This window comes from Salmo salar, unplaced genomic scaffold, assembly GCF_965601325.2.
Source record: "Salmo salar unplaced genomic scaffold, fSalSal1 ptg000221l, whole genome shotgun sequence".
In the NCBI taxonomy this organism is placed as follows: domain Eukaryota; kingdom Metazoa; phylum Chordata; class Actinopteri; order Salmoniformes; family Salmonidae; genus Salmo; species Salmo salar.
The window spans coordinates 812,934-840,456 of record NW_027675333.1 but is presented as its reverse complement, the minus strand read 5'-3'; the positions used below and the strand labels follow the sequence as shown (position 1 = coordinate 840,456).

General features: G+C 44.4%; 1 protein-coding gene across 2 annotated transcripts; it reads left to right on the top strand.

Moving 5' to 3' along the window:
- Positions 1–26,150, top strand: LOC145867148 (B-cell receptor CD22-like). Of its 2 annotated transcripts, XM_082971209.1 has the most exons (5): positions 5,881–12,328; positions 20,004–20,081; positions 24,559–24,903; positions 25,302–25,556; positions 25,819–26,150. In XM_082971209.1, the coding sequence occupies exons 2-5, from the start codon at positions 20,027–20,029 to the stop codon at positions 26,133–26,135; spliced, it is 972 nt and encodes a 323-aa protein (XP_082827335.1). In that variant the 5' UTR covers positions 5,881–12,328; positions 20,004–20,026; the 3' UTR covers positions 26,136–26,150. The 2 variants fall into 2 exon arrangements, with proteins under 2 accessions (XP_082827336.1, XP_082827335.1); XM_082971210.1 differs by lacking the exons at positions 5,881–12,328; positions 20,004–20,081 and adding an exon at positions 1–182.
- Positions 26,151–27,523: the final 1,373 nt, after the last annotated feature.

Below are 27,523 nucleotides of genomic sequence, written 5' to 3'. Positions count from 1 at the left end.
CTTTGCAGGCTGTCAGGCTGTCTAGTCACAGAGGAAGGCTGTGCTTCTCTGGTCTCAGCTCTGAGGTCAAACCCCTCACACCTGAGAGAGCTGGACCTGAGCTACAATCACCCAGGAGACTCAGGAGTCAGACTGCTCTCTGCTGGACTGGAGGATCCACACTGCAGACTGGAGAAACTCAAGTATGTAGAGGGTTTATGTCAATGTTCATATCAGACATGTTGGACTTTTCAGGCTAGTTAAGACAAACATTCTGAACTCCACTTGGACAAAGTTATATGCTAACTGTGTGTGTGTGTGTGTGTGTGTGTGTGTGTGTGTGTGTGTGTGTGTGTGTGTGTGTGTGTGTGTGTGTGTGTGTGTGTGTGTGTGTGTGTGTGTGTGTGTGTGTGTGTGTGTGTGTGTGTGTGTGTGTGTGTGTGTGTGTGTGTGTGTGTGAGAGAGTTCAGGTGTATCCCTCAATGACTGTCTGTTTTTCTGCTTACTGCTACAGTGTGGAACATGGTGGAGAGAACAGAATGAAACCTGGGCCTAGAAAATGTGAGTGTTGACTGCTGTGAAGAATATGACTAAGAATAAGTCTTAATTCAAGTTAAGTCAAAGTCCACCATCATTACTGACTTGGTCATATTAAATATCATCTGTAGTTCTACAGAAGCAGAAATCAGGGACACCAGCGTTTACAAAGAGTTGCTTTGACTGTGTGTGTGTGTGTGTGTGTGTGTGTGTGTAATTAATGTGAATAAGTGTGTTTTTATATTACCATACAGTATAACATGTGATCATTCAACAAGTCTCAAGTTACCTTAACTTCTCCTTTTGATACCTAGAAACATCTACATTAAATGAATTAGTGAAAAGTGAGTTAACATTCTAATGTGAATGATGATGATTTCTAATATTGTGTCTGGTTTCATCCATCAGATGTCTGTGATCTCACACTGGACCCAAACACAGTAAACAGACTCCTCTCTCTGTCTGAGGAGAACAGAAAGGTGACATGTAGGACAGAGGAGCAGCCGTATCCTGATCACCCAGAGAGATTTGAGGACTGGAGACAGGTGCTGTGTAGAGAGGGTCTGACTGGGCGCTGTTACTGGGAGGTAGAGTGGAGTGGGAGAGGGGCTTATATAGGAGTGACATATAAAGGAATCAACAGGAGAGGATGGGGTGATGACTGTTGTCTTGGACACAATGACAAGTCCTGGAGTCTGTTCTGCTCTGAAAACAGATACTCTGCCTGGCATAATAATCATCCCACTACCATAGACGTCCCCTCCACCAGCCCCCACAGAGTAGGAGTGTATCTGGACTGGTCAGCCGGCACTCTGTCCTTCTATAGAGCCTCCTCTGACACACTGACCCACCTGATCACATTCACCTCCACATTCACTGAGCCCCTCTATCCAGTGTTTAGAGTTCATTATGTTGACTCCTCAGTGTCCCTGTAAATAATAATAACCATGGTAACTCTCCCTCGGCCTGGGGCTCCATGCAAGATCTCACCTCGTGGAGTTGCAATGATCATGAGAACGGTGAGGAATCAGCCCAGAACTACACGGGAGGATCTTGTCAATGATCTCAAGGCAGCTGGGACCATAGTCACCAAGAAAACAAATGGTAACACTCTACGCCGTGAAGGACTGAAATCCTGCAGCGACTGCAAGGTCCCCCTGCTCAAGAAAGCACATATACATGCTCGTCTGAAGTTTGCCAATGAACATCTGAATGACTCAGAGGACAACTGGTGAAAGTGTTGTGGTCAGATGAGACCAAAATGGAGCTCTTTGGCATCAACTCAACTCGCCGTGTTTGGAGGAGGAGGAATGATGCCTATGACCCCAAGAACACCATCCCACCGTCAAACATGGAGGTGGAAACATTATGCTTTGGGGGTGTTTTTCTGCTAAGGGGACAGGACAACTTTACCGCATCAAAGGGACGTTGGACGGGGCCATGTACCGTCAAATCTTGGGTGAGAACCTCCTTCCCTCAGCCAGGGCATTGAAAATGGGTCATGGATGGGTATTCCAGCATGACAATGACCCAAAACACACGGCCAAGGCAACAAAGGAGTGGCTCAAGAAGAAGCACATTAAGGTCCTGGAGTGACCTCCATAGAAAATCTGTGGAGGGAGCTGAAGGTTCGAGTTGCCAAACGTCAGCCTCGAAACCTTAATGACTTGGTGAAGATCTGCTAAGAGGAGTGGGACAAAATCCCTCCTGAGATGTGTGCAAACCTGGTGGCCAACTACAAGAAACATCTGACCTCTGTGATTGCCAACAAGGGTTTTGCCACCAAGTACTAAGTCATGTTTTGCAGAGGGGTCAAATACTTATTTCCCTCATTTAAATGCAAACCATTTTATAACATTTTTGACGTGCATTTTTCTGGATTTTTGTTGTTGTTATTCTGTCTCTCACTGTTCAAATAAACCTACCATTAAAATTATAGACTGATCATTTCTTTGTCAGTGGGCAAACGTACAAAATCAGCAGGGGATGAAATACTTTCCCCCCCACTGTGTTAAGGATCATTGATCAAAACATGAATACCCAAGAGCTAGAAGGTCTCATGAACCCCTTGACCGGAAAACTGTTTTGTGGAGTTTGGGCTTGTGATGAACTACCTATTGAGAAATGGCAGGAGCAACCGGCCATGTTCATTGTCAATACCCATGCTGAACACCTGCCTGGTGAACATTGGTTAGCTGTCACATTAGAAGATGACGAAGGAGGTAGAAAAATCTCATCATTTTCCCCCCCCGGATTTTCTCATTTCACTTTTTTGGATTCCTACGGCTTTCCCCCCACATTTTCTAATTTCCCCCCATTTAGTAAACAGTTTTTAAACAAAAATGGATCAAAGATCTACTACAGCTTCAAAGAAGTACAATATAACCTTTCAACAACCTGTGGTTACCACTGTGTTTTCTACCTGTGGTCAACACTGTGTATTCTACCTGTGGTCAACACTGTGTATTCTACCTGTGGTCAACACTCTGTATTCTACCTGTGGTCAACACTGTGTATTCTACCTGTGGTCAACACTGTTTTCTACCTGTGGTCACCACTGTGTATTCTACCTGTGGTCACCACTGTGTTTTCTACCTGTGGTCACCACTGTGTATTCTACCTGTGGTCAACACTGTGTATTCTACCTGTGGTCAACACTGTGTATTCTACCTGTGGTCAACACTGTGTATTCTACCTGTGGTCAACACTGTGTATTCTACCTGTGGTCACCACTGTGTATTCTACCTGTGGTCAACACTGTGTATTCTACCTGTGGTCAACACTGTGTATTCTACCTGTGGTCAACACTGTGTATTCTACCTGTGGTCAACACTGTGTATTCTACCTGTGGTCACCACTGTGTATTCTACCTGTGGTCAACACTGTGTATTCTACCTGTGGTCAACACTGTGTATTCTACCTGTGGTCAACACTGTGTATTCTACCTGTGGTCAACACTGTGTTTTCTACCTGTGGCCAAAGAGCCCGTGGAGTTTCTTTTGAAGATGTTGTATCTCTTTATAATGATGATTTAAGAAGTAATGATAGGACAGTAGATCGTTTTGTTAGAAAAGTGTTTAAGTATATATCCTTTAAGACTCTATAATCAATGTGTATGCTCACATCAAATGTTTAAAGAATGTCACAAATGTTAAATTGTATCATGTTATTGAAATAATATGGTCACCATCTTCGAGTTCACTCATTAAACCACCCAAATAGTTGCTGAGAGAGGGGTTCCAATCACCAGGTTTGCTTACATCTACCACAGAGTCTGTGTCATGGTAAAGAACCCTCCTCTGCAGCTGCTCCATGAGGGAATATAGTCCATAGGCCGTGGTAGAAGCTGGTAGAACCCTCCTCTGCAGCTGCTCCATGAGGGAATATAGTCCATAGGCCGTGGTAGAAGCTGGTAGACCCCTCCTCTGCAGCTGCTCCATGAGGGTATATAGTCCATAGGCCGTGGTAGAAGCTGGTAGAACCCTCCTCTGCAGCTGCTCCATGAGGGTATATAGTCCATAGGCCGTGGTAGAAGCTGGTAGACCCCTCCTCTGCAGCTGCTCTATGAGGGTATATAGTCCATAGGCCGTGGTAGAAGCTGGTAGACCCCTCCTCTGCAGCTGCTCCATGAGGGTATATAGGCCGTGGTAGAAGCTGGTAGACCCCTCCTCTGCAGCTGCTCCATGAGGGAATATAGTCCATAGGCCGTGGTAGAAGCTGGTAGAACCCTCCTCTGCAGCTGCTCCATGAGGGTATATAGGCCGTGGTAGAAGCTGGTAGACCCCTCCTCTGCAGCTGCTCCATGAGGGTATATAGTCCATAGGCCATGGTAGAAGCCTGTAGACCCCTCCTCTGCAGCTGCTCCATGAGGGTATATAGTCCATAGGCCGTGGTAGAAGCTGGTAGACCCCTCCTCTGCAGCTGCTCCATGAGGGTATATAGTCCATAGGCCGTGGTAGGAGCTGGTAGACCCTCCTCTGCAGCTGCTCCATGAGGGTATATAGTCCATAGGCCGTGGTAGAAGCTGGTAGACCCCTCCTCTGCAGCTGCTCCATGAGGGTATATAGGCCGTGGTAGAAGCTGGTAGACCCCTCCTCTGCAGCTGCTCCATGAGAGAATATAGTCCATAGGCCGTGGTAGAAGCTGGTAGAACCCTCCTCTGCAGCTGCTCCATGAGGGTATATAGTCCATAGGCCGTGGGAGAAGCTGGTAGAACCCTCCTCTGCAGCTGCTCCATGAGGGTATATAGGCCGTGGTAGAAGCTGGTAGACCCCTCCTCTGCAGCTGCTCCATGAGGGAATATAGTCCATAGGCCGTGGTAGAAGCTGGTAGAACCCTCCTCTGCAGCTGCTCCATGAGGGTATATAGTCCATAGGCCGTGGTAGAAGCTGGTAGACCCCTCCTCTGCAGCTGCTCCATGAGGGTATATAGTCCATAGGCCATGGTAGAAGCTGGTAGACCCCTCCTCTGCAGCTGCTCCATGAGGGTATATAGTCCATAGGCCGTGGTAGAAGCTGGTAGAACCCTCCTCTGCAGCTGCTCCATGAGGGTATATAGGCCGTGGTAGAAGCTGGTAGACCCCTCCTCTGCAGCTGCTCCATGAGGGTATATAGTCCATAGGCCGTGGTAGAAGCTGGTAGACCCCTCCTCTGCAGCTGCTCCATGAGGGTATATAGTCCATAGGCCGTGGTAGAAGCTGGTAGAACCCTCCTCTGCAGCTGCTCCATGAGGGTATATAGTCCATAGGCCGTGGTAGAAGCTGGTAGACCCCTCCTCTGCAGCTGCTCCATGAGGGAATATAGTCCATAGGCCGTGGTAGAAGCTGGTAGAACCCTCCTCTGCAGCTGCTCCATGAGGGTATATAGTCCATAGGCCGTGGTAGAAGCTGGTAGAACCCTCCTCTGCAGCTGCTCCATGAGGGTATATAGTCCATAGGCCGTGGTAGAAGCTGGTAGACCCCTCCTCTGCAGCTGCTCCATGAGGGTATATAGTCCATAGGCCGTGGTAGAAGCTGGTAGACCCCTCCTCTGCAGCTGCTCCATGAGGGTATATAGTCCATAGGCCGTGGTAGAAGCTGTTAGACCCCTCCTCTGCAGCTGCTCCATGAGGGTATATAGTCCATAGGCCGTGGTAGAAGCTGGTAGAACCCTCCTCTGCAGCTGCTCCATGAGGGTATATAGTCCATAGGCCGTGGTAGAAGCTGGTAGACCCCTCCTCTGCAGCTGCTCCATGAGGGTATATAGTCCATAGGCCGTGGTAGAAGCTGGTAGACCCCTCCTCTGCAGCTGCTCCATGAGGGTATATAGTCCATAGGCCGTGGTAGAAGCTGGTAGAACCCTCCTCTGCAGCTGCTCCATGAGGGTGTATAGTCCATAGGCCGTGGTAGAAGCTGGTAGAACCCTCCTCTGCAGCTGCTCCATGAGGGTGTATAGTCCATAGGCCGTGGTAGGAGCTGGTAGAACCCTCTTCTTGTTACGTCTCCATTACACCAGAGCTATGTCTTGATTCAAGAACTAAAAATTAGTAATTACATATTGGTCTGAAAAAAATGTATTACAATAATTATTCGGGATCTTTAATGATTGATGTTAATATATTACTTCTCTGAGCAAATTTGCCCCAGAAACTGTTCAAGAGAAGTTTACACACATTTCTTTTGGCTTTGATGACCTCTATTCTGTCAGGGTCAAGACGTATGCTCCCTTTTCATGATAGTCCTGAATGTATCTGTCTTTGCTCTCTTGATCTGTGGCTGATGCAGGATATCCTGAAGCCATTTGCTCGCCTCTCAAGGAGGTATTGATGTACTCTTTAAAAAGAGTGTCTGATTTCCTGGGAAAGTTCCACATACAAAGCTGTGGCCACACGATACCTCTTCTCTAAGCCTAATCTCGTGGGAAAGAAACTTAAACAATGTAATTATTTTTATTTCACCTTTATTTAACCAGGTAGGCAAGTTGAGAACAAGTTCTCATTTACAATTGCGACCTGGCCAAGATAAAGCAAAGCAGCAACACAGAGTTACACATGGAGTAAAACAAACATACAGTGAATAATACAGTAGAAAAATAAGTCTATATACAATGTGAGCAAATGAAGTGAAATAAGGGAGGTAAAGGCAAAAAAGGCCATGGTGGCAAAGTAAGTACAATATAGCAAGTAAAACACTGGAATGGTAGATTTGTAGTGGAAGAAAGTGCAAAGTAGAAATAGAAATAATGGGGTGCAAAGGAGATAAATAAATAAATAAATATGGTAGGGGAAGAGGTAGTTGTTTGGGCTAAATTATAGATGGGCTATGTACAGGTGCAGTGATCTGTGAGCTGCTCTGACAGCTGGTGCTTAAAGCTAGTGAGGGAGAGAAGTATTTCCAGTTTCAGAGATTTTTGTAGTTCGTTCCAGTCATTGGCAGCAGAGAACTGGAAGGAGAGACAGCCAAAGGAGGAATTGGCTTTGGGGGTGACCAGAGAGATATACCTGCTGGAGCGCGTGCTACAGGTGGGTGCTGCTATGGTGACCAGTGCGCTGAATTAAGGGGGGACTTTACCTAGCAGGGTCTTGTAGATGACCTGGAGCCAGTGGGTTTGGCGACGAGTATGAAGCGAGGGCCAGCCAACGAGAGCGTACACGTCGCAGTGGTGGGTAGTATATGGCGCTTTGGTGACAAAACGGATGGCACTGTGATAGACTGCATCCAGTTTATTGAGTGGGGTATTGGAGGCTATTTTGTAAATGACATCGCCGAAGTCGAGGATCGGTAGGATGGTCAGTTTTACAAGGGTATGTTTGGCGGTATGAGTGAAGGATGCTTTGTTGTGAAATAGGAAGCCAATTCTAGATTTAACTTTGGATTGGAGATGTTTGATGTGAGTCTGGGAGGAGAGCTTACAGTGTAACCAGACACCTAGGTATTTGTAGTTGTCCACATATTCTAAGTAAGGACGGGCGGGTTAGGTGCAGGCAGCGATCGGTTGAAGAGCATGCATTAGTTTTACTTGTATTTACGAGCAGTTGGAGGCCAAGGAAGGAGAGTTGTATGGCATTGAAGCTCGTCTGGAGGGTTGTTAACACAGTGTTAACACAGTGTCCAAAGAAGGGCCAGAAGTATACAGAATGGTGTCGTCTGCGTAGAGGTGGATCAGAGACTCACCAGCAGAAAGAGAGACATCATTGATGTACACAGAGAAAAGAGTTGGCCCAATAACTGAACCCTGTGGCACCCCCATAGAACTACCAGAGGCCATCCGATTTGACAGATTGAACTCTTTCAGAGAAGTAGCTGGTGAACCAGGCGAGGCAATCATTTGAGAAACCAAGGCTATTGAGTCTGCCGATGAGGATGTGGTGATTGACAGAGTCGAAAGCCTCGGTACCCCCTGTGTCACTTGTTGAAGGCTGGGTCTACAAAAAAAACAAGACTTGACTACCTTGGGCTTTGACACTGGCTGCAACACCTTCTTCTACCCAGTTATCCACAGTCACTTTACCTCTACCTACATGTACATATTACCTCAATTACCTTGACAAACCAGTGCCCCCGCACATTGAGTCTATACCGGTACCCCCTGTATATAGCCTCCACATTGACTCTGTACCAGTACCCCCTGTATATAGCCTCCAAATTGACTCGGTACCGGTACCCCCTGTATATAGCCTCCTCAAATTGACTCTGTACCAGTACCCCCTGTATATAGCCTCCACATTGACTCTGTACCGGTACCCCCTGTATATAGCCTCCACATTGACTCTGTACCGGTACCCCCTGTACATAGCCTCCACATTGACTCTGTACCGGTACCCCCTGTATATAGCCTCCACATTGACTCTGTACCGGTACCCCCTGTATATAGCCTCGCGACTGTTATTTTTTTGTTGCTCCTTAATTATTTTTATTTTAACATTTGTCCTATTTTCTATAATTGTTTTATTTTGTTACTTTCTTAACCTTGTTTTCTTAAATGCATTGTTGGTTAAGGGCTTGTAAGTCAGAATTTCAATGTAATTTCTACACCTGTTGTATTCGGTGCATGTGACAAATATAATTTGATATGATTTGATCAAGGGATTCAAAAGAAGATAGGAATCATAGGATCTAGAATTGGGATAAAAATAAAAGTTTTAGTACTGGGGTTATATAAATGTTTTAGACAGAGTAGAGCACAGTGTTTTAGTACCGGGGGTTTATAAATGTTTTAGACAGAGTAGAGCACAGTGTTTTAGTACTGGGGGATTATAAATGTTTTAGACAGAGTAGAGCACAGTGTTTTAGTACTGGGGTTAATAAATGTTTTAGACAGAGTAGAGCACAGTGTTTTAGTACTGGGGTTTATACATGTTTTAGACAGAGTTGAGCAGTGTTTTAGTAGCAGGGGTTTATAAATGTTTTAGACAGAGTAGAGCACAGTGTTTTAGTACTGGGGTTTATAAATGTTTTAGACAGAGTAGAGCACAGTGTTTTAGTACTGGGGTTTTATAAATGTTTTAGACAGAGTAGAGCACAGTGTTTTAGTACTGGGGTTTATAAATGTTTTAGACAGAGTAGAGCACAGTGTTTTAGTACTGGGGTTTTATAAATGTTTTAGACAGAGTAGAGCACAGTGTTTTAGTACTGGGGGTTTATAAATGTTTTAGACAGAGTAGAGCACAGTGTTTTAGTACTGGGGTTTATAAATGTTTTAGACAGAGTTGAGCAGTGTTTTAGTACTGGGGTTTATACATGTTTTAGACAGAGTAGTGCACAGTGTTTTAGTACTGGGGTTTATAAATGTTTTAGACAGAGTAGTGCACAGTGTTTTAGTACTGGGGTTTATAAATGTTTTAGACAGAGTAGAGCACAGTGTTTTAGTACTGGGGTTTATAAATGTTTTAGACAGAGTAGAGCACAGTGTTTTAGTAGCAGGGGTTTATAAATGTTTTAGACAGAGTAGAGCACAGTGTTTTAGTACTGGGGTTTTATAAATGTTTTAGACAGAGTAGAGCACAGTGTTTTAGTAGCAGGGTTTTATAAATGTTTTAGACAGAGTAGAGCACAGTGTTTTAGTACTGGGGGTTTATAAATGTTTTAGACAGAGTAGTGCACAGTGTTTTAGTACTGGGGTTTATAAATGTTTTAGACAGAGTAGTGCACAGTGTTTTAGTACTGGGGTTTATAAATGTTTTAGACAGAGTAGAGCACAGTGTTTTAGTACTGGGGGTTTATAAATGTTAGCACAGTTGAGTCTGTCTGCTGACCACTTTTCACCCTTGAAAGTCATGGTGGAAACAACAATTGGTAGATAAACCCCTGGTTGCTGATTACTCTCAAAGTCATAAAACACAAATGTCTCTGAATGTTCATCTTCATCCAATGGTTGAAGGTAGCACTCATGTTCCACTTCTTGAACCACTTCAGTGTCTCTGCTTTTCAAAGCCCCTTTACAGACAGGGCAGTGTAGGATACCACATACCTTTACAGACAGGGCAGTGTAGGATACCACATACCTTTACAGACAGGGCAGTGTAGGATACCACATACCTTTACAGACAGGGCAGTGTAGGATACCACATACCTTTACAGACAGGGCAGTGTAGGATACCACATACCTTTACAGACAGGGCAGTGTAGGATACCACATACCTTTACAGACAGGGCAGTGTCCACATACGTGAGGTTGGGGGTTGTCTGTTTTAACGTTGTAATTGCGTTGGAATTTTGGACATTTCTTGTTGAGGTCACACCAGCTGACAGATGTATATGCCTTTGGATGCTATGGACTCTAAAACACAGAGGTCCAGTTACTAGATAGGTTTCTCACAGCCTTTTACAGGACTCTAAAAGGCAGAGGTCCAGTTACTAGATAGGTTTCTCACAACCTTTTACAGGGCTCTAAAAGACAGAGAGGTTCAGTTACTAGATAGGTTTCTCACAGCCTTTTACAGAGCTCTAAAAGACAGAGAGGTCCAGTTACTAGATAGGTTTCTCACAACCTTTTACAGGACTCTAAAAGACAGAGAGGTCCAGTTACTAGATAGGTTTCTCACAACCTTTTACAGGACTCTAAAAGACAGAGAGGTCCAGTTACTAGATAGGTTTCTCACAGCCTTTTACAGAGCTCTAAAAGACAGAGAGGTCCAGTTACTAGATAGGTTTCTCACAGCCTTTTACAGGGCTCTAAAAGACAGAGAGGTCCAGTTATTAGATAGGTTTCTCACAGCCTTTTACAGGACTCTAAAAGACAGAGAGGTCCAGTTACTAGATAGGTTTCTCACAGCCATTTACATGCTATCTTCAATCAGTAGAGGCTCTACCTCAGAAATTATTGTGTCAAGCTGTTTAGCTGCATCCTACATCAACACATCGTCCTCATCAACACGTCATCCTCATCAACACATCATCCTCATCAACACATCATCCACATCATCCTCATTATCCTCATCAACACATCATCCTCATCAACACATCATCCTCATCAACACATCATCCTCATCAACACATCATCATCCTCATCAACACATCATCACATCATCATCATCAACACATCATCATCATCAACACATCATCCTCATCAACACATCATCCTCATCAACACATCATCATCCTCATCAACACATCATCACATCATCATCATCAACACATCATCATCATCAACACATCATCCTCATCAACACATCATCCTCATCAACACATCATCATCCTCATCAACACATCATCACATCATCATCATCAACACATCATCATCATCAACACATCATCCTCATCAACACATCATCATCCTCATCAACACATCATCACATCATCATCATCAACACATCATCATCATCAACACATCATCCTCATCAACACATCATCCTCATCAACACATCATCATCCTCATCAACACATCATCACATCATCATCATCAACACATCATCATCATCAACACATCATCCTCATCAACACATCATCCTCATCAACACATCATCCTCATCAACACATCACCCTCATCATCCTCATGTCCTCCTATGTCAGCAATCCATGCTTTGGTTTAGTTTCCCCTGGTACTGTTTCCACTTGCTAATGTTTTAGCATTTGTGGCACAAATCCCATTCAAGTCATCCGACCAATATTAGCATTTTTTGCACATTTCTTTTAGTCATTTTATCATGTCCAAATCATGTCCAAATCATCCAAATGTATAAAATTCAATGTGAAGCTCAACAAAGTCACTTATAGATGATTTGAACATGATGTGCTAATGTTAATCTGACAAATCATATTATCGGTCCCATGATTTGAATTAGATTTTTGCTACAAATGCTATAATGTTATGTAAATGTAGGAGTGTTTGACATTGCAGCCGACTTTATAGACGAGTCGAGATCTACAAATGACCTTGCATGATAAATAACTACTCACTCACTCAGTCAGTCAGTCAGTCACAATTTACCCACGATGCATCACAGTTTTGATGCTCTCGAACACTGTATGTGTGACTGAGGAAGGAAGCCCTCTCTGCATCAGCTTCTTAGTTCCTGACATAGATTTGTCTAGAGGGTCCATCTATGCATATTTGTCATTATGTCGTCTGCAACAGAATTAGAAGAGCAATTGAGGACTATCTCCATTTTAAAGTAGTTAATGTCTTCTTCTTCAACTTCCATAACTTTAATGACAGTCGGTAAACCAACTGAAAGTTTGTATTCAATGGCTTTAGTTTTGAAGCAAGTGCGCCCTCTATTAAACTCTATGGACACAGACTACTTCAATGTTGGGTTAACCACAGATCTCAAACTTCACACTCAGTGTCTGTTTACTGACAGTAAGTTAACTTACAACACGTCTACCCTTCACTCTGTAAGTATGCTTGACGATATCTTAAAATATGTATATTTTATAATTTGTTTGTAACCATGAACTTCTGTATCCTGTTATGTGCATGGCGATGCTATTGGAATGTATGTTGTTTTGTTTTTCTGTTATGTACTCTGTAGATGTATTTCTGCATATTAATCTGATACAGTATTGTACATGTGGTTTCATATATAATACTTTTTCCTGCTATTTTAAGGACTCTGACAGTAATAGATTTTTGTGGAGACGTGTTTGAAAATGGGCTAAAGTAAGAGGGGATTGGGTGTTTAGCTTTTAGGAGTAATACAGTATTAATATGAAACACAGTGATGGAGGGTTGTGTTTAGGAGTATTATTTACGTGAGACACAGTGACGGTGGATTGAAATGCTTACTAACGGGTCCATTTCCAACAATGCAGAGTAAAAACATTTTAAATAGTGACACAAGGAACTGAATAACAAATAACAATAATGAGTAAAAAATAACATGTCTATTTACCAGTACCTAGTTGATGTGCAGGGGTATGAAATAATTGAGGTGGTTATGGGGCGGCAGGTAGCCTAGTGGTTAGAGTGTTGGACTCGTAACTGAAAGGTTGCAGATTGAATCCCTGGGCTGACATGGTACAAATCTGTCGTTCTGCCCCTGAACAAGGCAGTTAACCCACTGTTCCTAGGCCATCATTGAAAATAAGAATTTGCTCTTAACTGACTTTCCTAGTTAAATAAAGGTAAAATAAAAATGTACACACATGTAAGGGAAAGGGGGATACCCAGTCAGTTGCACAACTAAATCCATTCAACTAAAATGTGTCTTCTTTATTTTATTTATCCGTTATTTTACCAGGTAAGTTGACTGAGAACACGTTCTCATTTACAGTAACGACCTGGGGAATAGTTACAGGGGAGAGGAAGGGGATGAATGAACCAATTGTAAACTTCTTCTACAGTTAACCTAACCCCTCTGAAACAGAGCAACACTGCGGGATCTGCCTTAATCGACATCATCGGCACCAGGGATCAGTTGTTGTTGGGTGTTAACTGCCTTGCTCAAGGACAGAACTGCATATTTTGACCTGATTGCTGTTTGGCATCGTAATCGACTTCAGTGGGCAAATACTCACCTTCGATGGCCACTGGCACGCTGGAGAAGTGTGCTCTTCACGGATGAATCCCGTTTTCAACTGTACCGGGCAGATAGCAGACAGCGTGTATGGCGTAGTCTGGGCAAGCGTTTTGCTGATGCCAACGTTGTGAACAGTATACCCCATGGTGGCAGTGGGGTTATGGTATGGTTAGGCATAAGCTATGGACAACGAACACAATTGCATTTTATCGATGTCAATTTGAATACAGAGAGATACTGTGACGAGATCCTGAGGCCCATTTTTGTGCTATTCATCCACCGCCATCACCTCATGTTTCAGCATCAAAATGCATGGCCCCATGTCGCAAGAATCATACACAATTTCTGGAAGCTGAAAATGTCCCAGTTCTTCTATGGCCTGCATACTCACCACTGTCCTATTGAGAATGCTTTTGGATGCTCTGGATCGACGTGTACGACAGCATGTTCCAGTTCTTGCCAATATTCAGCAACTTCTCACAGCCATTAAAGATTAGTTGGACAACATTCGACAGGCCTCTATGGAAAGGAGATGTCGCGCTGCATGAGACAAAAAGTGGTCACACCAGATACTGACTAGTTTTCTGATCCATGCCCCTCCTTTTTTTTAAGGTATCTGTGACCAACAGATGCATATGTGTATTCCCAGTCATATGAAATCTATTAGGTCCTAATACATTTATTTAAATTAACGGATTTCCTTATATGAACTGTAAGTCAGTAAAATCTTAAAATATTTTGCATGTTGCGTTTATATTTTTGTTCAGTGTAGATGAAAACTCTCTTGGTAAACAGTATTGTTTACTGCTTATCACAAGGTATTCTAACTCAGGCAAGCAAAAACTTGAGACTTCCTTAACAAAGAGACACACCCCTCCTCCCTTCGACTTACCAGAGTCTGCCATCCATTCTTGAAGATGCTCTTAGAGAAAAGGGTTCCAAAAGGGTTCCTCGGCTGTCCCAATAGGAGCACCCTTTTTGGTTCTAGGTAGAACCCCTTTCGTTTACATGTAGAACACTCTGTGGAAAGGGTTCTACATGGAACCCAAAAAGGTTCTACCTGTAATTCAAAAAGGTTCTTCCTGGAACCTAAAAGGATTCTTCAAAGGGTTCTCCTATGGCATCAGCCAAATAACCCTTTAAGGTTCTAGAAAGCAAAACATTTTTGTGTAGAAAAACCAGCAAGATGTATATCCAGGTCCTCATTCAGCCACAACTCAAGAAAAACGTATTACAGTTTTCCAGTGATAGGATAGAACATAGCTCATCCAGTTTGTTCTCCAGTGACTGCACGTTCGCCAATATTAATTTATTAAATACATTTTGTATTTAACCTTTATTTAACTAGGAAAGTCAGTTAAGAACACAATCTTATTTACAATAGAACAGAGGGCAATGGTGGTCTATTTGATCGCCAACGTAATCTCGTCAGGATGCCTGCTCACTTGCCTCTCTATTGCCGCCACTTCCTCTTTCGAGTCCCGGGGGATTAGGGCCTGGTCCGGAGTAAGCAGAACGTCCATAATTTGCCATCTCGTTGAGGTAGAAATGTTTGTCCATATCAAGTTAAATGATCACTGTTCTGATGTCCGGAAGCTGTTTTCGGTCAGAGTAAAGTTAAAATCAGCACAAAAAAGACACAAAATAGCGGAGTAGGTCAGGAGCCCGTAAATCGGCTGCTATCCACTGCTTGCCATCTGCTGTTCACAAGGGCCAACAGTGGAACAGAATATGATAGCGGCATGTTCTATAGAACAGACATCAATTTTTGTGTGCTTAAATTTTACTTTTTAACACCAGTGTTGCGTTTCATTAGTTTGTTATGTTGTTATTAGCCCAACATTATTGAGGACATTATTATTAGGTACCAGTACTATACACGATGGCCAACAGTGGTTCTCTCCCAAATGGCACCCTGTTCCCTTAATAGTGTACTACTTTTGACATAGGGTGCCATTTGGGAAGAAGCCAGTGTAACTGAATATGATCAAGGCATTATATTACTGCCCATCGTACGAAGAGACACTACAGTAATGCTGAGATGCCAGTAGGGAGAGCTCTAGTCTAGAACACTGAAACCTTCAGTATCACTTTGATGCAGCTGATGAGGAGTGTAAATTGAATGTGTTTATAGAATAGAATGAATGACTTCATGGAACTGACCAAATGTAAATGGAACTTTGACCTGTTCCATGTAGAACTCAGAGGGACAAGGCAACACATTCTAAGATATTATAAACATTCCATAAAGAATAGTCAACATATTGTTAACATGATTCTGTATTTAAATAAAAGTGGAAATGGGGGACATTTTGTCCATTTTAGAAATGTAGGGCCCATTCTAATACAGTAACCTCCCTTCTCTGACATGTTGTTCTCGTCGTCATGCATGTTAATGACTTAAAGAGGAAAGGACAGTTCTGCATCAGCTACTTGTGCCCTGACTACTTTAAATATGTATCAACTGGTTGACTCTCTGTACAGGACCTCTCTCCTTCACTTCACTCTATAAGTACGCGTGACAATATCTTGAAAAATAGTTTTGGGTTATTTGATTTTAGTCATTAGTCATATTCTTGAGGGGAATGTATAATTTTACTTCTTGTTATGTTTTGAGCTGTGTTTTGGATCAGAACTGTGTCAGATAAGACCCAGATGCAGACAGTTTGAATAACAGATGTTTATTAACAAAACAGGGGGCAGGCAGACGACAGGTCAAGGGCAGGCAGAGGTCAGTAATCCAGGGTAGAGTCAGGAAGGTACAGAACGGCAGGCAGGCTCAGGGTCAGGACAGGCAGAGTGGTCAAAACCGGAAAAACTAGAAAAACAGGGGCTAGAGAGAACCAGGGGCTAGGGAGAACCAGGGGCTAGGGAGAACCAGGGGCTAGGGAGAACCAGGGGCTAGGGAGAACCAGGGGCTAGAGAGAACCAGGGGCTAGGGAGAACCAGGGGCTAGGGAGAACCAGGGGCTAGAGAGAACCAGGGGCTAGAGAGAACCAGGGGCTAGGGAGAACCAGGGGCTAGGGAGAACCAGGGGCTAGGGAGAACCAGGGGCTAGGGAGAAACAGGGGCTAGGGAGAACCAGGGGCTAGAGAGAACCAGGGGCTAGGGAGAACCAGGGGCTAGGGAGAAACAGGGGCTAGGGAGAACCAGGGGCTAGGGAGAACCAGGGGCTAGGGAGAACCAGGGGCTAGGGAGAACCAGGGGCTAGGGAGAAACAGGGGCTAGGGAGAACCAGGGGCTAGAGAGAACCAGGGGCTAGGGAGAAACAGGGGCTAGGGAGAAACAGGGGCTAGAGAGAACCAGGGGCTAGGGAGAACCAGGGGCTAGGGAGAACCAGGGGCTAGGGGGAACCAGGGGCTAGGGGGAACCAGGGGCTAGAGAGAAACAGGGGCTAGAGAGAACCAGGGGCTAGGGAGAAACAGGGGCTAGGGAGAAACAGGGGCTAGGGAGAACCAGGGGCTAGAGAGAACCAGGGGCTAGGGAGAACCAGGGGCTAGGGAGAACCAGGGGCTAGGGAGAACCAGGGGCTAGGGAGAAACAGGGGCTAGGGAGAACCAGGGGCTAGGGAGAACCAGGGGCTAGGGAGAAACAGGGGCTAGGGGGAAACAGGGGCTAGGGAGAACCAGGGGCTAGAGAGAAACAGGGGCTAGAGAGAACCAGGGGCTAGGGGGAACCAGGCTGGTAGGCTTGGCGATACAAACTGGCAACAGACAAACAGAAAATACAGGTATAAAGGCAGTGGTGTAAAGTACTTGAGTAAAAATACTTTCAAGTACTCCTGAAGTAGTTGTTTTGGGGTATCTGTACTTTATTTTACTATTTTTATTTTTGACAACTTTCACTTTTACTTCACTACATTCCTAAAAGAAAATAATGTACTTATTACTCAATACATTTCCCCTGACACCCAAAAGTCCTCGTTAAATTTTGAATGCTTAGCAGGACAGAAAAGGTCCAATTCACGCACTTATCAAGAGAACATCCCTGGTCATCCCTACTGATTCTGATGTGAAAACTCACTAAACACAAACGCTTTGTTTCTGAATGATTTCTGAGTGTTGGAGTGTGCCCCTGGCTATCTGCACATACAAACAAAACACAAACAGTTGTGCCATCTGGTTTGCTTAACAAGGAATTTGAAATGATTCATACTTTTACTTTTGATACTTAAGTACATTTTTGCAATTACATTTATTTTTGATACTTTATATCATATTATTTAAAACCAAATACTTTTAGACTTTTACTCAAGTCGTATTTTACTGGGTGACTCACTTTTACTCAAGTATGACAATTGGGTACTTTTCCACCACTGTATAAATACACAGGGGATAAGGGGGGAAACTGGCGACACCTGGAGGGCGGGTGGAGACAAGCACAAGACAGGTGAAACAGATCAGGGTGAGACAGTGTTGGTTGTTACATCAGGGCCTGTATTCATAAAGTGTCTCAGTGGAGGAGTGTTGGAATGTGTGTGAATGACACAGTGGATTTATCTGAGGGTCCTTTAGGACCAGACTGAGTAGGGTTGACATCTATACTGGGACTGATAGGGAGTAGGGTTGACATCTATACTGGGACTGATAGGGAGTAGGGTTGACATCTATACTGGGACTGATAGGGAGTAGGGTTGACATCTATACTGGGACTGATAGGGAGTAGGGTTGACATCTATACTGGGACTGATAGGGAGTAGGGTTGACATCTATACTGGGACTGATAGGGAGTAGGGTTGACATCTATACTGGGACTGATAGGGAGTAGGGTTGACATCTATACTGGGACTGATAGGGAGTAGGGTTGACATCTATACTGGGACTGATAGGGAGTAGGGTTGACATCTATACTGGGACTGATAGGGAGTAGGGTTGACATCTATACTGGGACTGATAGGGAGTAGGGTTGACATCTATACTGGGACTGATAGGGAGTAGGGTTGACATCTATACTGGGACTGATAGGGAGTAGGGTTGACATCTATACTGGGACTGATAGGGAGTAGGGTTGACATCTATACTGGGACTGATAGGGAGTAGGGTTGACATCTATACTGGGACTGATAGGGAGTAGGGTTGACATCTATACTGGGACTGATAGGGAGTAGGGTTGACATCTATACTGGGACTGATAGGGAGTAGGGTTGACATCTATACTGGGACTGATAGGGAGTAGGGTTGACATCTATACTGGGACTGATAGGGAGTAGGGTTGACATCTATACTGGGACTGATAGGGAGTAGGGTTGACATCTATACTGGGACTGATAGGGAGTAGGGTTGACATCTATACTGGGACTGATAGGGAGTAGGGTTGACATCTATACTGGGACTGATAGGGAGTAGGGTTGACATCTATACTGGGACTGATAGGGAGTAGGGTTGACATCTATACTGGGACTGATAGGGAGTAGGGTTGACATCTATACTGGGACTGATAGGGAGTAGGGTTGACATCTATACTGGGACTGATAGGGAGTAGGGTTGACATCTATACTGGGACTGATAGGGAGTAGGGTTGACATCTATACTGGGACTGATAGGGAGTAGGGTTGACATCTATACTGGGACTGATAGGGAGTAGGGTTGACATCTATACTGGGACTGATAGGGAGTAGGGTTGACATCTATACTGGGACTGATAGGGAGTAGGGTTGACATCTATACTGGGACTGATAGGGAGTAGGGTTGACATCTATACTGGGACTGATAGGGAGTAGGGTTGACATCTATACTGTGTAGGATGTGTGTTTGAACTTTTCTACATCCATAACAACCAGCTCTCTAGACTGATACAGACTCTATGGGCCTTATGGGCCTTCACTACAGATGGTGTGTGTGTGTGTGTGTGTCTGTGTGTCTGTGTGTCTGTGTGTGTCTGTGTGTGTGTGTGTGTGTGTGTGTGTGTGTGTGTGTGTGTGTGTGTGTGTGTGTGTGTGTGTGTGTGTGTGTGTGTGTCTGTGTGTGTGTGTGTGTGTGTGTGTGTGTGTGTGTGTGTGTGTGTGTGTGTGTGTGTGTGTGAGAGAGAGAGTCAATTGTTGTTTAGCCTCACAGCTTGGGGATAGGAGTTATCATTGAACCTGGTGGTCAGTCTTTAGGCTGCTGTACAGCTTGACGGACCATAGAGAATTGAACATTTATCCTCCTGTATCTGGGGATCTGAGAATAAACAGCTTCACAACAATCAATGTTGAAATATGTGTTTACAGTTCTACACATCTGTTCAATAAGTGATTGTTTTTGTTGTTTGTGATGTTGATGACTTTATTGTATCCATTAGGAAATAGTTTTTGCATCAGACAGCATGTCATCTTAAATAGACAGACGAAGACAGACATGCAACACGTCACACACATTACATACATAGTGCAATAGACTTACAGACAGACAGTATTCACATAGACAACCATATAGCACAATACAACACAGCACAATATGAGCCTGGTTCATTTTCAGTAATGAGGCCCTGTACCCCATTTACAGTTTCTACTTCAATGTATCAGGTGGAGTTATTCACCTGCTATAGAGTGAGTTGTTGTTTATGTTTCTAAGACTGCAGGGTGGGAGATGCAACAATGGCCTTGAGAACAGCAGGAAGTGTGTTGCTGGTATTTCTCTGGTCTGTGACAGGTATGGTCTCATTCTTATCTTTTAGTTGTTCTGTTTCTCTACAGACATTTCTAAAGGATATGAATCATAATGTTATTCTGGTGTTAGGCGTCTCCACTTCCCTTTAAATAGGTATCTTTCACACCTCACTGAGTGATTCTTGTCTGTGGTTTCACACTCAACTCACCAACTATGGCAACATGGTGTGGACAAACCCTACTCATTTTGAAATTGATGCATCTTTAAGGTGAAAAAAAAGCACAAGCATCCACAACGTTCAAACATCTTTCCCATAATTACAGGTATTTTATCAACCATTTGAGTTCAGCCATAATATTTGTTGTAATATTTGTTCTCCCTTTTCAGGGGGATGAAATTGTAACCAGCTCTGTAATGCTTGTTTGAAAAAGACAGATACTTTTGAAAAAAGTATAATTCTCAATGAATCTAAAATGAGACATGGCAATCTGCACAAAGGCAAAAAGGCCATTTTTAAACAATGGATGAGCTTTTCTTATTAATCTACTGGAGAACCATTTAGGGTTCAAGTAAAACGTTTGTATAAGTGAAGCTTTTAGAGAGAGGTTTAGTGCTTTTATATGTAATAATCTCAACCCACCCAGTTAGTAATCATTACATAGCGACTGTGTGTTTATTCATGTGAAAATTGACTTTGCCGCTTCAGCATGCTTTTGTGGCACAGTCAATGGCACACAGGGGATATTGGCCAGAAGGTTCAGGGTTCGCCGACCACCACGGATGAGCTCACTCTCCCTGCCTATTTCATTATTACGATCAGAGCCGGCTGCAGACAGTGATCAGCCAGGGGGAAATCAGATTTTCAAAATTTTGATGCCATATTTATAATTATATAAAATATATTCACATTTTCTACCAACAGGTTTCTGTGCCAATGCACCACACAACCAATAAACAAAAGCATAACGACTTGGAGCACTTCTATAGCATGGTTTACGTTTTTAAAACCACAATCAATCTGAACAAATAGGAATACATCCCACCTTACCTTGTAGGCTTACCCAGTATCGAAGGCTTGACAATCTCTGAATGTCATTCAGCTTTCTGGTGTTTTGTAACAAATGTCTCTTTCCATTCATCAAATGGCTGCTGCACAGTTTGGATTGATTGATTTTATTGGTCAGTTAAAAAAAATACATACACACATGTACACACAGTTTATTTACAGTGACCAGGATTGTTGATTTAAAGGACAATAAAGTCTGGGACTTATTTACATTGTGGTGCCTATGTTTTACATAAACACATTTACATTGCATAGATACAGACACATTGCATAGATACAGACACATTGCATAGATACAGACACATTGCATAGATACAGACACATTGCAGATATAAACACATTACAGAGATACATTACAGAGATACATTACAGAGATACAGACACATTACAGAGATACAGACACATTACAGAGATACATTACAGAGATACAGACACATTACAGAGATACACACACATTGTTACAGTTATCGATGGTGAAGGAGGACCAAAATCCAGCAGGACTGCGTTTGTTCATCTTGAACATTTATTAAACTCAAAATGAACACCAAAACAACAAAACAAACTCACGATCCCCGAACAGTCTTCTCAGGCTCACACACGCTAGACAAGAAACAATCTCCCACAAAAACCTACACCAAACAATTACCCATATATAGGACTCTCAATCAGAGGCAACGAGGAAGCACCTGCCTCCAATTGAGAGTCCCAAACCCCAATCAACCTAACATAGAAATACATTAACCAGACTACACATAGAAATACATAGACCATAAACCAAAAACCCGGAAATAATAAATCAAACGCCCTTCTACCAAAACACCACCCCGAACCACATAAAACAAATACCCTCTGCCACGTCCTGACCAAACTACAATAACAATTAACCCTTATATTGGCCAGGACGTGACAGTACCCCCCCCCCCCCCCCTAAAGGTGCTAACCCCGGAAGCACCTCAAGAATAACAAAAACCCCAAACAACAAAAAATCCCCCTAAACTAAAGGGAGGGTGGCTGCCGTCACCGACGGCACTTGTGCTACACCCCCCCTCCCCAACCCACTTATACAGGTGGTGGTTCAGGCTCCGGCCTATTGTCCTCCAGAGTGCCGACCGACCCGATCTGCCTCGGACCGTAGGCAGACTCCCCCTGCTCTGGATCATGGGCAGACCTCCTCCTCTCCACCCTGTATGCAGACTCATCAATTAAACCGTTAATTACTTTAAGTTCTGAAATGTCAGGCTTACTCAGTTTAGGGTTGCTGCTAGACTCCCTTGATTTTTGGTCATCAGCAGACTCTGGGCAGATGGGCCACTCTGGCTGATCCTGGCTGACGGGCCGCTCTGGCTGATCCTGGCCGACGGGCCGCTCTGGCTGATCCTGACCGACGGGCCGATCTGGCTGATCCTGGCCGACGGGCCGCTCTGGCTGATCCGGGCAGTCGGGCCGCTCTGGCATCTCCGGGCAGTCGGGCCACTCTGGCATCTCCGGGCAGTCGGGCCGTTCTGGCATCTCCGGGCAGTCGGGCCGCTCTGGCATCTCCGGGCAGTCGGGCCGCTCTGGCGGCTCCTGACTGACGGGCGGCTCTGGCGGCTCCTGACTGACGGGCGGCTCTGGCGACTCCTGACTGACGGGCAGCTCTGGCGACTCCTGACTGACGGGCGGCTCTGGCGACTCCTGACTGACGGGCGGCTCTGGCGACTCCTGACTGACGGGCGGCTCTGGCGACTCCTGACTGACGGGCGGCTCTGGCGACTCCTGACTGACGGGCGGCTCTGGCGACTCCTGACTGACGGGCAGCTCTGGCGACTTCTGACTGAGCCGACGCACTGGAAGCCTGGTGCGTGGTGCTGGTACTGGGGTTATCAGCCTGGGAACACGCACTTCCAGGCTAATGCGGGGAGCGGGAACAGGACGAGTCGGACTGGGCTGATGCACTTGAAACCTGGTGCGTGGTGCTGGTACTGGACGTGCCAGACTGGGAACACGCACCTCTAGGCTAGTGCGTGGAGCGGGAACAGGATATATAGGACCGTGGAGGCTTACTGGCGGTCTCGAGCTTAAACCTGGCATCGCCCTTTCTGGCTGAATGCCTACTACCCCCTGGTAAATGCGGGGTGCTGGTATAGCGTGTACTGGCCTAAAAACACTTGGCCTCGCCATAATACTCATTACCCCGAAGCACGAGACATGTCCATTAACTGGCTTCTGTGACACAGTCCGGGGATTTGGCCTGGGGCTCCAAACTTGCCCCGCCAAACTACCCATATGCCCCCCCAAAAAAAATTATTGGGGCTGCCTCTCGGGTTTAATCGGCAGTCGTGTTCCTCGGTAGCATTCCCGGTCTTTGCTCCATTTCTTCCATGGGCCCTCTCCGGCCATAACTTGCTCCCATGTCCATTTCTCCCGTTTGTCCAATTCAAATTCCCTCTGCTCCTTCCAGTCCACCTGTTGCTCCTTCCTCTGCTGCTTGGTCCTTTTGTGGTGGGAGATTCTGTCACAGTTATCGATGGTGAAGGAGGACCAAAATCCAGCAGGACTGTGTTTGTTCATCTTGAACATTTATTAAACTCAAAATGAACACCAAAACAACAAAACAAACTCACGATCCCCGAACAGTCTTCTCAGGCTCACACACGCTAGACAAGAAACAATCTCCCACAAAAACCTACACCAAACAATTACCCATATATAGGACTCTCAATCAGAGGCAACGAGGAAGCACCTGCCTCCAATTGAGAGTCCCAAACCCCAATCAACCTAACATAGAAATACATTAACCATAGAAATACATAAACATAGACCATAAACCAAAAACCCGGAAATAATAAATCAAACGCCCTTCTACCAAAACACCACCCCGAACCACATAAAACAAATACCCTCTGCCACGTCCTGACCAAACTACAATAACAATTAACCCTTATATTGGCCAGGACGTGACACACATTACAGAGATACAGACACATTACAGAGATATAGAAACATTACAGAGACACAGACACACTACATAGATACAGACACATTACAGAGACACAGACACATTACAGAGATACAGACACATTACATAGATACAGACACATTACAGAGATACAGACACATTACAGAGATACAGACACATTACAGATACAGACACATTACAGATACAGACACATTACAGAGATACAGACACATTACAGAGATACAGACACATTACAGAGATACAGACACATTACAGAGATACAGACACATTACAGAGATACAGACACATTACAGAGATACAGACACATTACAGAGATACAGACACATTACATAGATACAGACACATTACAGAGATACAGACACATTACAGATATAGAAACATTACAGAGACACAGACACATTACAGAGATACAGACACATTACATAGATACAGACACATTACAGAGATACATTGGCTTAATTCTGATAGCATTGTGTTGTGTGACCTTGTTTCAGTGGTACTGGGTCAGAATGTCTGGAGTGTGACTTACACCAAGAAAAGTATCTGTGCCTTGAAGGGGTCAACAGTGGAGCTGCACTGCTCTTATACATATCCCAGTGGTACAGTCACAACAACCCTCTGGTTCACTGAATCTGGGACTGGTAAAGAACCTAAAGATCTAGGTCAGGACCCAGAGTATGCAGGTCGTCTGGAGTGTCATGGAGATCAGAAGAATTGTCACACACTGAGGATCACAGACCTGAGAGAGAGTGACTCTGCTGAGTACAAGTTCAGATTATTAACAGATCAGACCGGAGGGAAATATATTGGCAGTCCTGGAGTCACTCTGTCTGTCACAGGTACAGTTACGTACATTCAATATAGTTCAACTGTTGAATTCCATTTAGTTCAAGAAAATTGTCTTGGTTTGTATTTACAGTATCTGTCACTCATCTCACATCTATCTAGATAGTTGTAATGTGAGTGTGGTTCTGTATGTATGCTAAAGCATATGATGTGTGTGCTTCAGTGTATGCTGTGATTTTAGCATGTATGCTAATGAGAATGTTGTGTTAAAATCTGTTTAAATTGACTCTATTGAACCCAATACTTCCTGGAAAACAGTGGAAAGTATTACAGAGTTGACTATCCTGGCTAAATAAATCAAATTCATTAATGAATGACTATAATTACCTTATAAAGGGCAGCTATACAGACACAAAGGAGGAGAATAATGATTTGTTTCCTCATACTCTAGATGTTGTGTTGGAGATGGATCCTACATCTGTGTCAGAGAGGGAGAATGTCACACTGATATGTAGAACCAAATGTACACTGGACCCCATCACAGCCTACAGTTGGTATAAGAATGGACAGCCTATACCAAACAGCAACACCTCCTCTCCTGTCTATAGCCTATTCTCAGTCAGCAGTGAGGATACAGGCCGATACTCCTGTGCTGTAGAAGGCCATGAGGATCTCCCCTCTGCTGAAGAGACTCTCACTGTCACATGTCAGTACATTGTGGGTTTCATTTGATATACTGATTATGTTGATTCTTGAATTGGGAATAGATTGTTTTCCATATGAATAAATATGAATAAATATTTTTGTGTGTAACATCCATTTCCTTGAATTTGTATTACCACCATATCATCATTCTTTTTAATTATTATTTTTCTGATTGTCTTTTACTATGAATTAAATGATTTCAAACTCACCTGTAAAATGTAAACACAAATGTTGCTATAAATGAATCTGGTCTTCAACACCAGATGGTCCAAGGAACACCTCAGTGTCAGTCAGTCCCTCTGGTGAAATAATGGAGGGCAGTTCAGTGACTCTGACCTGCAGCAGTGAATCCAACCCACCTGTGGACAAATACACCTGGTACAAGAAGAATGTTACCTCACCAAAAGCATCAGGACAGAGTTACAGCATCACTAACATCATCTCTGAGGACAGAGGAGAATACTACTGTGAGGCTGAGAATACAATAGCATCTAATAACTCTACAGCTCTGATGATCATTATAGCAGGTGAAGTTACATCTTCAATACTTCAATACAAAATGATGTTCAATAAGAAATGATGTTTCAAGGTAATCTTCTTCTAGTTTGCATCATTACACTTTGGTTTAAAACTATACATAGTCTTATACATACAAGTATTGCATTAATGTCCTGTATTGCAGTATATTCATTTTCAGTTCATAATTTTTACATTTACATTTAAGTCATTTAGCAGACGCTCTTATCCAGAGCGACTTACAAAATGGTGCATTCACCTTATGATATCCAGTGGAACAACCACTTTACAATAGTGCATCTAAATCTTTTAAGGGGGGGGGGGGGGGGGTTAGAAGGATTACTTTATCCTATCCTAGGTATTCCTTAAAGAGGTGGGGTTTCAGGTGTCTCCGGAAGGTGGTGATTGACTCCGCTGTCCTGGCGTTGTGAGGGAGCTTGTTCCACCATTGGGGTGCCAGAGCAGCGAACAGTTTTGACTGGGCTGAGCGGGAACTGTGCTTCCTCAGAGGTAGGGGGGCCAGCAGGCCAGTGGTGGATGAACGCAGTGCCCTTGTTTGGGTGTAGGGCCTGATCAGAGCCTGAAGGTATGGAGGTGCCGTTCCCTTCACAGCTCCGTAGGCAATCACCATGGTCTTGTAGCGGATGCGAGCTTCAACTGGAAGCCAGTGGAGAGAGCGGAGGAGCGGGGTGACGTGAGAGAACTTGGGAAGGTTGAACACCAGACGGGCTGCGGCGTTCTGGATGAGTTGTAGGGGTTTAATGGCACAGGCAGGGAGCCCAGCCAACAGCGAGTTGCAGTAATCCAGACGGGAGATGACAAGTGCCTGGATTAGGACCTGCGCCGCTTCCTGTGTGAGGCAGGGTCGTACTCTGCGAATGTTGTAGAGCATGAACCTACAGGATCGGGTCACCGCCTTGATGTTAGTGGAGAACGACAGGGTGTTGTCCAGGATCACGCCAAGGTTCTTAGCACTCTGGGAGGAGGACACAAGGGAGTTGTCAACCGTGATGGCGAGATCATGGAACGGGCAGTCCTTCCCCGGGAGGAAGAGCAGCTCCGTCTTGCCGAGGTTCAGCTTGAGCTGGTGATCCGTCATCCACACTGATATGTCTGACAGACATGCAGAGATGCGATTCGCCGCCTGGTTATCAGAAGGGGGAAAGGAGAAGATTAATTGTGTGTCGTCTGCATAGCAATGATAGGAGAGACCATGTGAGGATATGACAGAGCCAAGTGACTTGGTGTATAGCGAGAATAGGAGAGGGCCTAGAACAGAGCCCTGGGGGACACCAGTGGTGAGAGCGCATGGTGCGGAGACAGATTCTCGCCACGCCACCTGGTAGGAGCGACCTGTCAGGTAGGACACAATCCAAGCGTGGGCCGCGCCGGAGATGCCCAACTCGGAGAGGGTGGAGAGGAGGATCTGATGGTTCACAGTATCAAAGGCAG

Excerpts from the sequence above, each read along its gene's own strand:
- LOC145867148 (XM_082971209.1), top strand. The coding sequence starts at position 20,027 with ATGGCCTTGAGAACAGCAGGAAGTGTGTTGCTGGTATTTCTCTGGTCT. Across the intron at positions 20,082-24,558 it reads ATTTCTCTGGTCTGTGACAG|TGGTACTGGGTCAGAATGTC; the intron begins GTATGGTCTCAT and ends ACCTTGTTTCAG. Across the intron at positions 24,904-25,301 it reads AGTCACTCTGTCTGTCACAG|ATGTTGTGTTGGAGATGGAT; the intron begins GTACAGTTACGT and ends CTCATACTCTAG.